The following is a 13,335-nucleotide window of genomic DNA, read 5'->3' as shown; positions in this document are numbered from 1 at the left end:
AAACCCATAATTGAGATTCATTAAAAGATAAAGCTGGTGATATTCTTTATATTTGTTATTGTACAAACAAACACTCGTTGTTTTTTATTTTTCTACCCTGTTTTTGACACTGCTTGTTCCCTCACTCATTTCTGACAATACAAATGCATTAGCTTATATGGAAACCAAGGTATTCCAGACTTTGGAGACAAGGGCTAGACTTGCTATCAGGATCAAATCATTGTTTTTTTAGTTCTTCTGATTAGATGTGTTGCCAGTATGAACATATAGGATAGCACCAGACGTACCCTATTTAAAAGAAATCCAATAGGAGCCAATGAGGATGTTTGACAGTATTGAGAGTTTATTTACCTGTCTGTCTTCTTTAGTCGGTTCAGTGCTTTGTCCAGTGGCCCCTTCAGTCTCTTGTGCCTAATACCAACAATGATACAGGTTTAACAAAATCTATACAAACAACCAAACCAAAATACGAAATGGCTGAAAGAGAGAACATCTTATTGGCAATTTACTCATCTACAGTGCCGACACACACACACTACAAACACTGTTCAATACTGCTCTCTAGAGGCAGAACAAAATCCAGAAACACATATGCAGGGAGGTTTGAGCAGAATGGAAAATGCACTGATTGTAGAGCTGTGTTAAGGGTCAGGAGAGGGTTTGTGGAGGAAGGGGAGGGAACTCATTGCCAGTGGTAACGTTGAGAACACAGTGACCCGGGTCAAAAAAGGTAATTTTGTTAGAAATGCTTTAATATGCCATTGGTCATTTGACCTCAGGTGTGTTACTAATTTAAAATAATTACTTAGTTTTAGATATCCACCTATCATTTGATGTAAAAAACGTTACATTGTAAGTAGCTGCTGACCTTAAGTCACAAGGAGGGGGTTAAAAGAGATGAACGCAGGACAGAGATAGGACAGAGAAAGAAAATGGATGATTGATTTTCCACTGCATATCTTTTTACCTCTGGCGGAGCACCCAGGAAAGCATCCCAGAGCCACCATAAAACCCCTCCTCCACCTTCTGCAACTCTCTGCTCCTCACTTTCTTTTGACTCTCTGGCTTCTTCAGCCTGGAGCACGCCTTGATGCTCCCTCTGCTGACACGGAAACACGTTCATGTGCAGTCACACGGGGGAGGGGGGGTAAAAAGTGCTTCTGGGACACTGAGCTGGCACCTGCTGCTGCTGCTGCTAATGTTGTTTTTGAACCATTGCACTAAAAGCAGCTCGAGTGTAACTTTAGGGGAGACAAGCTAATCTGAAGGCAAACGTGAACCATTGTGCAAAAGTCTTCTCAGACACAGGAGTCCGCTAGTCCACTCTCCCCAAGAGTGTTATGGTTTATTATTTAATATCATATTCAAATATTCTAAATATCGTGCACACATCTTTGGGATTATGTTGCTCTTAATTCAGCCTCACTTATTTGTTTACTTCAGGATCTCCACTAGAATCTCCCCCTGCTCACAAATGCAGTCAAACCAAAAACTCCAGCTCAATGTCCCACTGATTGCACTTTTAACAATATGTTTTCGCATAATAATTTGAAATAGAAGAAAAATAGTAGTATTAAGCATGCAGGGAAAAACACATTTGTTAAATCATTTGGTTAAAAACACATGGAGGAATGGGTAAGCAGGCAGGTTAGTACAAACCATTCTAAACTTTGTTCTACCGTCAAAGAGTCAGGTGGTGAGTTTTTGATATTAATAACCTATGATTTATTATTCAGTGATGTCAATTACAGAACAGTGAGAACAAAATCGCTTTAGTCGCACTCCAGACAGAATTAGAAATACAGTGCTCAAAGGATCAGTTATGTCTTTGAGTGTTCAAAGTAAGTACATTAGTATTACTCAGCACCTCTCAAGAGCTGAATCTCACAAAGTGCTTCACACTCAAGGCAATCAAAATGAACCAGGAGGATGTCTCCCTGCGTTCCTACCTGAGTTCTGTCAGCGGATTGTCTCTGCTCAGCGGAGGAATGCTCCACAGTCTGCAGCGACGCTCCGGACTGCTTCAGCACGTTCTCTTTCACACGGACAATTCTGACGCCTTCCTTCTGAGAGACGCAAAATGACAGTTTTTGTTACATTGGTTGTATCTTCTTTCTACACATGATGCCTTTAAGACTCCACAATAGGATTTTAGGTCACTTATCCAATGCACTTTAAATACTCTAGCCATCATGGAAAACACTTTGTTTAAGAGTATTAACTTAAAGGCTAATGAAGTAAAAAAAAAAAAACCTAAACTGATCTTCAGGGTTCATACACTTCTTCACCAATGATTTTTAATGACTTCTCCACGACTTCTCCATGGCCTTTACCTAATTTTCCATCACCAAAAACATTACTCTTTCTCAGCGGTACCACTGAAAATGGTTTATTTTAACATGGAACAGGAAAATAAGGTCTGCATATGAAACAAGTTGTGCCTATCTAAAACAAATCAAATAGTAGACTTACTAGCTTCTACACGCTAAAGCAACTCAAATCTCTCACCAGCAAAATACCTCGACAGTTAAAAGCCATTTTACGTTTCATTACTATACGATGCAGTATTTATTATTATTATAGTATTACTATTTCGGTGATTAGATAAAATATAAAATGTATTTGATCCAACTTTAGTTAAATTTCCATGACTTTTCCAAAACTTTGGGAAAAATATTGTATTCCATAACTTTTCCAGGTCCTGGAATTAGCATTTTGAATTTCCATGACTTTTCCAGGTTTTTAATCACCGTAAGAACCCGGGATCTTTTTTTTCTGAAACGCTAGAATCATTAAAGGAAGAGCTAACTCAAAAAAAAAAAAATGGATTATCAATTTGGATTGTTTTGGTGGGAAAGCAGTGTGTAGGTGCGTCTGTAGAGATGTCTGCCCTTCTCTCCATTATAATGGAACTAGATGGCACTTATTTTTGAAAACATATTTTGAAAACTAACAGCAACGTCTCTTTCCAGTAAATAATAACCGGGTTACTACATTTCTTGTCGGTGCAACCACTCATGATTGAGAGGCGTGTGCTTGTAACAATGCAACGTTTCATCATCAATGCCGTCCTCATCTTCCATAACTACAGGAACGCTCTCTATTTATTTGTCGGTCAACCAAACCCACCTCTGCGTCCTCTGAAGTGAATTTGAAGAGTTGAGGGCCAGAGGCGGTCTGCTGAAGAGACGTAGCACTGGTTTGGACCGGAGTCGTAGGCTGCTGGATGAACAGAGCAGGGATCTTCTACAGAAGGAGAAAAGCAGGAGGTTCAGTCAAAGCCACTTTAAGTACTTTAATGGCGCATTTCCACTGCAGCACGTAGCATGGTTTAAGCGTGCCGTGCCAAACCCGGCCCGTTTTTTGTTGCGTTTCCACTTGGGGTAGTTCCGGCTAACGGGTACCTTTTCACCGTTTTTCTGGCCCTCCAAAATCGTGGTTCTTTCCGGGCCAATAACCGGGCTGAATATGCTAAACTAGTGACTTGAGTGGCTACAACTACAACGGACATATTTGACCGTGATTTAATACACGTTTCAAAATGATGCTGAAGTAACAACATACTGATACCGGTTAGTAAAAAACATGAATTAATGCTTTGACAAGTCTGCAGACAGATGGCAGGCGAAAAAACCTTTTTAAATCACGGCTCCGCCTTCACTGCGTTACTATAGTTACTACCCCAGCTACTAAACTGTAATGGAAACACAGCATAAAGTGAGCCTGGCATACCAAGGCCTAACTATACCGTACTAAGCCGTGCGAGGCCCTGCAGTGGAAATGCGCCATTAGTATCTGACTGACTGATTGACTGACTGACCTTCTCCAGCTCCAGCAGCAGAGCCTGCAGCTGCTCCACAACAGCAAAGACCGTCAGAGTCTCTTCAGCCTTCTCTGGAAGACACAGGTCTGATTTACACTTCTGGATCTCAGTAATGGTCCTCCTCATGGACTGGATCTTCTGCTCAACGCTCTGGACACATAAGAAGAGTTTAAAAAAAAAACGATTAGTTGGTATTTCTGGCTGATAAAGTTGATGACGTCAGAAAACAGCCACCACTAATGTTTGAGCAGTACAAGCGTGGTCTTATCACTACATCTGTTTCACTTTTAGTATTTGCTTATTCAAACAACCACAAAATGTTCTCGTTGTTCGTCACAAAGAGTTTTCTTCTGCACGTCTCACCTTAAAGCTTTCTTCTTTGGGGCTGGGTAAAGTCTCGGGAGAAGACAATAAGACCTTGATTTCATCCACATCATTCTCCATACACCTGACTTCAGTCTCAACGGCTTCCACCTCCTAGACAGCAAGAGATGAATCAATGTGTTTGACCATTTAGAAATAAGGCGTGAACATAGAGTAGAAGGGCGGGACACACAAATCAAGCCAAGTCAAAGGATGAACGTAAAAATGATGTCTCACGTCAGCCGCGTGGCCCAGGTGGGACAGAGGAGCAGTGAAGCTGTCCTGAACGTGGGCCACTTGTTGATCGGCTTCCAGCAGCTTTTCCTGTAGAGTCGTGACGTCGCAAACCTGAGACATCTCCTGCAGGACGGAGCTGAAGCCCTGCAGAGTCTTCCGGATCTGTGCCGAGTCATCCAACACCATCTGAAACACAAGAAAGACATAATGTACGTGTTTTTTCAACAAATGCACATTTCCCCTACGTTTACATTTTGATGTTGTTCTTCTGCATAATGCAATCATAAGGGGATTACGAGACAATGAGCCCTTTGGCACAGACATGCAAACACACAGACTTCCATTTTTTCTTTCTCTTTGTGTTGTTCAATGCCTGCATTTGTTCATTGTGTAGTCGTTTTCTTTCTCATTGTTTTTAGAATAATTATCTGTGGTTGTTTGACCTCTTTTGAGATGACTCACCTCTTTTTGTAGTTGTTTCTTTTTGCGTACTTTGTGTCCCTTTGTAGTAATTTTTAGTCTCACTTAAAAAATGTCCCCTCTTTTCAGCCTTTGTCTCTCTTTTGGGCTATTTTGCATCCCTTTGTAGCTTTTTTGTGTTATTCTATAGTCATTGTTTTGTTGATTTGTGGTTGTCAGTCTCTTATTGGTTGGTAAATATGTCTCTGAAGGACAGTTTTTAGGTGAAGAAACGGCAGTGTTGATAATTCAGACCCCAGATAAGTGCCCCCACCTGCAGAGTGTGAACATGGCTGCTCAGACATTTAGCCGTGGTGTAGGTGCAGGGTGTAGCGAGCCACGACTTGGCCTCAGCCATCCAGCTTTTAGAGCTGCTGATCATCTCCTGGTGCTCCTGAAGCCACGTTGGGATCTGAGCAGAAAACATAAACAATACTTAGTTTAATCAAGAAAAATGACACCAACTGTGTGAAAACAGATCTTAAAACACACATCATATTAATTAAAAGACACAATTATGTTTACTGCATGGAACTTGCTAAGTTACAAGGCTTGTAATGAGTGTGTGCTAATGATACGGTTGAACTGTCTGCTAAAGAGTGTTGAGGCAAATATGAGAGATAACATAACATCAGATTATTGCCAATATAAACATGAATTAAGTACACAGTCCGGCATTTCGTTGTTGCCACTAAACAAATGAGGAGACTCAGCAGCTTGTGATTATGACTCAGGGAATAATGCTGGCAGTTTGAGAAGTGAAAAAGAGGACTGAAGCGTTTTGAAGTCTTTCTGACCTTGCTGATGAGGGTGGTCCTCTGCTCCGCCTGTTTGGCCAGCTGCGAGTGGAGCTGCTGGACCTCCACCAGTCTCTCAGTGAGCATCAGCGCCTCCTCAGGGTTCTCCAGGTCCTGCATGTCCACCTCCAGCGCCGCCAGACACGAGTGCCACACGTCCAGCTCGTCCCACACACGCTGAGCAGACACACAATCATACAGAGGATTTATTTATGATTACAGTGTAACACATGAAATATAACTTTGAAAGAACAATGAACATGAACATGATCAACTTGATAAGATTTTTTTAAACAGCGTTTATTTTTCTTAGATTTGTGTTAAGCTTTAATGTTGTCCCATAACAACCAGCAAACCTATATAATTATCCAAGGTGGTAAATCATAAACCAAAACAAACTGCATTGGTATCGGTAAGAATTTGAGTATATGTTAAAGGTCACCTATCATGCTATTTTTAGGCAATAGCATAGGTCTCAGATATATAAAAATATATTAAAAACATGTCTATGAAGTGTTTTGCTCAAAATACCAAACAGATCACCCATTCTAGCCATGCTTCATATCCCTCTATTTCACTTCCTGATCCAAAAGTGCTGATTTTGGGTATAAAGCTTTAACAAAACAAAAAAAAAGATTTAAAAAAAGAGGGGCGGAGCTTGTGCCTGCTCATGCGGGAGATTCTACCGGCAAATACTGCCGTGATGAAACGCCATATCATGGATTATCAAGGATTGTTTCTGAAACAGTATGGAGCTCAAAGGCTTTCTCTCTTGCCGGTTATACCACAAGGTGAGTTCCTTTTTATTTCTTGCTTCTTCAGACACATGCTCTCCAGTACAGGTTAGCTCTGAGTGTTAGCGATGCTAATGTAAACACCGACCATATTACGTCCAAAACAGTCAGGCATTGTTTCTGATAGCAACGTTTCTGATAGGGCCGTGGGCGTAAAGCCAGCCTACATTTCCGATATTTCGTCATATCGGACGCAAAGCTGGATCAGCTCCGTTGTTCCCCCGTTTTTAGAGATTTGGGTACAGAGGAAAAGAGAGAGGGTTTTATTTTCTGACGCGGCGTGAGTTCCCCGACACACCGGGGACACATATCTATGTATAAAAGACACAAAAAGTGCATTTTGCATGATAGGCCCCCTTTAATACAAATTAATGCTGAAATCGATGTTCCTTATTTAAAATTCTTCACTAAACCCATGCACACTACAGAAAAACTGAAATCTTAATGGCTTCATTCAATAAACAGGAATGAGTCAACTCTTTTCATGGCCTTCCAAATGACTCTGAAATAACTTTCCTCTAGCTCATGTATAACAGATGCTTTGCAGAGAAAGGTTTGACATCCAGTTACAAGATTAATGGCAGCGTTACAAGATGAGGAGCTTATCTGAATGGAATGATTTTTACACAACTTTAGTAGTTTTTTGTAGTATCTGTAATAGCATAGTTTGCAGAGTGCCAATGATCCATCCAGGACAGCTTCATGTCATACAGTAGCATTGTGAAGCACCTTGAGATTACGTTGTTTTTAAAGTGTGCTATATAAATAAATGTATTATATCATACATATCATAATATGTATTATTATTATTCAGGGTATATGCAGGAATCCTGAAGTCAAATTTAATACCTTTTAAGACCTTTTTTAAGACCCTTTCCATACATTTTAAGACCTCATCGCAACTTTGAGTTCTAACCGGTTACATTGGCAACACACTTTACCTCACATTTACTATATTGATTGTAAGATAGCAAAACTAAACAGAGTGCAGACAGACTACTGAAGCCTTCTCTCCACATGAACTTCAACCTCTCTGTGAAGGTCAGGTTTAATGCAGTATGCTGCTTTGTTGCTTCTGTACTCTGTGCTCTTTCATTCCAGTAAAACTCCTCAGAAAACATTAGAAACCAGTATGTGACCAATAAACAAAACAATTGACAAAACTTTGAACTATGAAATATGTTAAACTTTGGTGAGCTTCAGCGGGGTAATCCCATATAGGAGCTCCCTCACAAATACCCAGGGGTTAAATTGGGCTGGGGCTGTCCGGGGCTAAGCCCTGGCACATAGGACGATGCTCTGACGTCATCACCCTCACACATTTGTCATATGTTTACAAAAAAGGATATATATGTTAAGACTTTTCTCGTTCTGAATATAGACTATATTTAGGGTCTATATGTGTTGACTTTACTTTAAAATAGCAGATCTCTGTGACAGTATATAGTTTGGCTTAGACCCCGGCCCCACACGGTAAAACGCATACGCAAGCGCAAAAAAGGCTTCCTTTCAAACGCATTCGATTCATTAACGTGTCCGTTCACACTAGACCGCTGCAAATGCTGGAAACGATGTAGTACTATGTCATGCCTGTAAGTGGCGCTGCTGCCGCCCGAAATACACCAAAAGCAGCGAAGAAGAACCCGGAGCATGGTTGCCATGGTTGCCCTTCTGTTTATTCTCCGTGGTGGACGGCGTGTTCTCCTGCTATATCTCTCAGGTAGTCCACCAGCAGATGAAAAACACCCACCTCTCCGCCTTTTCCAAGGAACGAGGGGACCGTGCGGCAGTTTCCGTAAAAAAAATGTTCCGCCGGTCAACATGTCCGTTAAAGTTTAAATCTTCCGTACAAAATTAGGAAAGTGCCGGTCAGAGGTCTTCTTTGTTATTTATTGAGCTTTAAAACAAATTGATAACGACTCTGTTCTCTGTATAATAATATAATAATATTTAATAAACGGTGACTGCCTCTCTTTTCCTCCCCCTCTTCTGACAGCCCAGCAGCAGCAGGAGACGTGGGGAGAGGGAGGCGGGCTCTTTCATCGTTATCAGAAAATGATCATATAGGGCACACACGGAGCCGTTGGACCCCCAGAGCGTTGCGTATGACGGTCTTACCCGTTACCGTAGTCGTTTATTCCCCCCCCCCCCCCACACTCACACACACACACAGAGCGGAGCAAGGCAACGAAACTTAAAATAATAAGCAGCATTTTACGGCGCGCTATGCATGGGGCCGCCTTGTGGGGTTTCCCGACATGTCGTTTCAGTAAATTAAAGGGTGTTTCATGTTGTCGTTGCTGTGGGACTTCTTAATACCTTGGAAAATGCCATTTAATACTTTTTAAAACTTTTTAAAAGCCTTAATTTTCGCTCAATTGATTTATCAACTTGTAATACTTTTTAAGACCCCGTGGACACCCTGTTATTATTATGTCAGTGCTCACCTTCTGAGTGAATTTAGCTATGGTCACATTTGGGCTTTTCTGTTCAAGTCTCTTCTGAACGGACATCAGGCCAGCCTGGATCTCAGACAGCTTCGCCCCCAGCCTGTGGACGGGACCGCTCCTCTCCACCGCCTCTCCCACCTGATGGAGGAATCAAGCACCAACATTAACAATGACAGTAACAGAAGTTTTTTTTTTCTGAAGTTTTTATAATTATTTTTCATTCCAAGGTCATTTCTAAGACATATACTATTGTAATCCAAAAATATTCAAACTTAGTACATTTGGCAGAAATTCTAAAGTATAAAACTTATAACACACTCTTCCTGTATTATTGAACGGTTATTATTAAATCAAATATTCCCTGAAGTGCCCTGTAAATGTAACTACTCTAATTTTCCATACTTAGTTTTCTGTCATTTCTTTCAAATGTCTGTTATGAGTCAATTACATATTTATATGTAAAAATCTAAGTCTTATGTACCTTCACTTCTACTTGCTGCAGCGACTGTGTGACCTCCTGCAGCTGGCTCTCGATCTCCACCGGGACCAGGGAGTCGGAGTACTTCATCTTCAGGCTCTCCATGATGCGCTGCAGCAGAGCCTTGTGGTTACACAGCTGACTGTGGACGTCCTGCAGACAGAGAGAAGGATAGTGTAAATGAATAGGATGAAGAAAATCTAATAAGAGAGGGAGAATGATTAAATCTAAAGTGCCATTAATAAACTTTCAGTGCTTTGTTTAGCAGTCAGCGCTCTTGTCTGTGCTGCTTTCATCCAACAGAGACCACCCCTTCAAAGTGTTTCAAATCCACAATAGCAAAAGTGAACTATTGTCACCTCAGAGAGATTCTAATTTACAATAACAGCTTATATTAAATAAGAAAAACGCTTAAAATGTGCGAGGTAATGAAGATGAGACTACCTGGGTCTGAATATGTCCGATGCTCTGCTGAAGAGGTGATTTTGTTATCACTATGAGAAACTGAGTGTGTGTGTGTGTGTGTGTGTGTGTGTGTGTGTGTGTGTGTGTGTGTGTGTGTGTGTGTGTGTGTGTGTGTGTGTGTGTGTGTGTGTGTGTGTGTGTGTGTGTGTGTGTGTGTGAGTGATACAAAGGATGGGAGGAAGAGAGGGTTTCGGGAGACGTTTATTTTTGCATGGGAGAGTGGGACATGGTGAGGGCAAAGTGTGTGTGTTTGGTCTTGTATGTCTATCTTTGTGAGGACCAATTTGCGTTTTTCTTTTATGAAATGGTGAAGTTAGGAGGACCGGTCTACACTGAAAGGTCGATTTTAAAGGGTTAGGACTTTGTTACAATTACGTTTACACTGAGGTTAGGGCATAGAGATTGCATTATGTTCATGCTTTCTCTCACAAGTAAAGTTGTGTGTGTTTGTGCATGGAATGACTTGGCTACAGAGGCCACCTGAAAGATCCACTTACACTGAACAAAAGGTGTCAAGTACAAGAGGAGGGGTGAGGGTAGTGGGAGCTATGGAGGAGAGGTTTGTGAGTGTGTGTGTGTGTGTGTGTGTGTGTGTGTGTGTGTGTGTGTGTGTGTGTGTGTGTGTGTGTGTGTGTGTGTGTGTGTGTGTGTGTGTGTGTGTGTGTGTGTGTGTGTGTGTGTGTGTGTGTGTGTGTGTGTGTGTGTGTGTGTGTTGAGAGAGAGTTGGAGTGGATAGGGAGACGTTGGCCTCTGCTCAGGTTTCGAGACAAAGGGCAGAGTGATTCTGGGTCGCTGGGTTCGCAGCGGGCTGGAGGCCAAGCCAACGGTTAGATTCAGACGTTTCATATTTACTGGTCACTTTCACACAGTGAACAGCCTCTTTCTCTCTGCATGTATTCATCACTCAGGGTATATGCAGGAATCCTGAAGTCAAATATAATCCCTTTTAAGACCTTTTTTAAGACCCTTTCCTTACATTTGAAGACCTCATCGCCACTTTGAGTTCTAACCGGTTACCTTGGCGACACACTTCACCTCACATTTACTATATACAGTATTGATTGTCCTTCCTCCTTATCTTCCAACCATTTGGACGCAAACTTGCATTTCCCCATAACGATGTCGTTTAACAACCGGCGTAAACGGACCTGCGCGCCATCGAGCAGTGAACGTGAGATGTCCTGTTCAGATGACGTCAAATCCAACGGGATGCCATAAATAAACTACACAGAATCACACTACACACCTACGCAAGGATTACATTCAGGCACACTGTAGAATACAACCTCTTTGGACAATTGATATACTTATTGGAAACAAGCTACAAAACGTAATACCTTGGAAAATGCCGTTTAATACTTTTTAATAGCCTTAATTTAGCGAAAATTAAGGCTGATTTATCAACTTTTAATACTTTTTAAGACCCCGCGGACACCCTGTAACTACTAAAAGCTTAAGATCTGCATAAAAGCCAGGCTCGTGAATATATATATTAATGATTTTTCCCCCATAAGTTTTCCCCAGTTTCTTTAATTCTATGCAAATAAAGAGACCAAAACGTATGCAAAACGTGTCATTCACCTTTTGTAAGATAGTTACCAGATGACATTTCTAAACACAACCTTTGTATTGACACTTAAACTACCCACTGTGTGAAAATATCTACGTCATTTTCATAGTATAGTAGGACATTACTTGCTGAATGTGAAGAGAAATTGGTTTCATGTGTAATTTATATAAATAGAAATAAGCTCTAAAAGTGGTTTGAGTGAGTGAGTACAAATGCATCATTAAATTTTCACTTTGAAAAGCTGTCCTCTCTCATTAGTCTCATTATTTACACACCATTGGCTGGAGGGAGGTACACACTTGAACTCTGGGCAGTGTCATGCCTTGTTTACATGCATAACTTCTGTGGGATCCGGAGACACCCGCAGGTTCTTCAGAGGGTCCTGGAGTGACGCTTGATTATTGAGAAATGCCAATCCAGTTTTATTTTCTAAGACTGGTGCAGTGCCTGTTCGGGGATCGCTCTCAACTCAATTTCACTCTTAATCTGCACCTTCAGCCCTGAGCAAAACACCCGCCAAGTGTGAAGCCAAATGCAATAACAGCTGTCAGTAAACTCTTAGGACAGACATATACAAAGAGACAGTTAGCTCCCTGTCTACGAAGATGGGTAACTTCTTTAAATACAGCCAATGAAATGAAATGAATGATTAACCATGTTTGGACAAAGCAGTAATATCACTGAGATTAGATAATTGTTGTTGGTAGATTTGAGTTGTATTGAACGTATGCATACACATAGGAAATGGAAGTTAAAGCATCTCAGAGGAGTGTCCCACCTGAAGCTCCTCGGTGCTCCTGCTCTGCTGCATCTCTGACAGAAGACCGTCTGCAGCCTCCAGCCAAACCTGGACGCCCTGCATCTCCTCCCGAAGCTTCTCTCTCTCCTCCAGCTCCGTCCTGGCTGCCTTCAGACCCTCCTTGCTCTTCTGCTTCACACTATGGAAACACACAAACACGAATGTCCAGCAATTTAAACAACAATTAACCAACTTTATAGCCTCTTACCTTGAATCCATGATAGTGAGAGTTTGCATTGAGAATACATCAACCGTTCAATTCAAAGCACAAAGCCTCATGGCAGTTAAAGTACTGTCAGTGTAAACATATTCAAATACTGCCCATGCTCAGAGGCCCCGCAGTCCATGTCCGACCCACTTTCCCCTGATAGCTTGTGGGTAATTGAGTTTTTGTTATGCCATGGAATTAAAATCACAATGAATGGGTTTAATTTAAAAACGAAAACTAAGGGGAATACTGTAGCTAAAGAATCAACATATACAGAGTGACTGTTGGGTTTAAAAGGCAGGTGACCCAGGATGATTTACAAAAATCATTCTTACCCTCCCAATTCAGAGACAGAGCGATACTTACAATTACAAAATGTAATAAAATTAATTTTTAAGCCAAATCCAAAAGCTGGGTCTTGAGGTGGCCTTTAAAAGTATGAACATTATCTGCCACTATCTTTTATATAAATGTAAGGTGACCAGTGAAATTATTTTAAAAACTGACATTAGATCTTTACCGAAAGTCTTCAACCACAAAAACGTCAATAAAGCTATAAAGTGAAGCTGAAACTCCGTCCTACCTGCTGTATCGACCCTGCATGGCCTGCAGCTGCTGACAGAGCGGAGTGGGTGGGGCCTGCTCCAGGTCGGCTGGGACCCCCAGCAGCCTGGCGGTGCGCAGCTCCAGAGCGGACAGCGCTCGATGTTCACAGTCCAGGCTGTCCTGGTACTGCTCCCAGGACTGCAGTAGGTCCTGAAGGTCCTCGGTGGAGGCCTTCATCCGGGACACATCAGGATGTTCCCCCTCCACTTCCTCCAGGAGAGAGGAGGTCTTCTTCACCTGAGGAGGGGCCGCACACAGACTTAATTATACTTCATAGTAATATGGA

The 13,335-nt window shown here is 41.7% G+C and overlaps 1 protein-coding gene across 3 annotated transcripts in view; it reads right to left on the bottom strand.

The window, feature by feature from the left end:
• Nucleotides 1-13,335, bottom strand: part of LOC307046291 (uncharacterized protein) — a 53,912-nt gene that overhangs the window by 2,283 nt on the left and 38,294 nt on the right. Inside the window, exons 43-55 of one of the 3 annotated variants that reach the window (XM_079692665.1) lie at nt 13,027-13,286; nt 12,215-12,374; nt 9,405-9,554; nt 8,921-9,061; nt 5,680-5,856; nt 5,157-5,294; nt 4,424-4,609; nt 4,187-4,300; nt 3,821-3,973; nt 3,130-3,246; nt 1,950-2,066; nt 968-1,102; nt 352-411 (exon numbers count right to left, since the gene is read on the bottom strand). In XM_079692665.1, coding sequence (XP_079548791.1) covers nt 352-411; nt 968-1,102; nt 1,950-2,066; nt 3,130-3,246; nt 3,821-3,973; nt 4,187-4,300; nt 4,424-4,609; nt 5,157-5,294; nt 5,680-5,856; nt 8,921-9,061; nt 9,405-9,554; nt 12,215-12,374; nt 13,027-13,286 — 1,908 coding nt within the window. The remainder of the gene's footprint in view (nt 1-351; nt 412-967; nt 1,103-1,949; nt 2,067-3,129; nt 3,247-3,820; nt 3,974-4,186; nt 4,301-4,423; nt 4,610-5,156; nt 5,295-5,679; nt 5,857-8,920; nt 9,062-9,404; nt 9,555-12,214; nt 12,375-13,026; nt 13,287-13,335) is intronic. The other 2 variants (XM_079692666.1, XM_079692667.1) reach the window with 2 other exon arrangements.

This window comes from Notothenia rossii, assembly GCF_949606895.1.
Source record: "Notothenia rossii genome assembly, chromosome: 7".
Classification (NCBI taxonomy): domain Eukaryota; kingdom Metazoa; phylum Chordata; class Actinopteri; order Perciformes; family Nototheniidae; genus Notothenia; species Notothenia rossii.
Note: the sequence above shows the minus strand (reverse complement) of the source record. Positions and strands in the feature narration are given on the sequence as shown.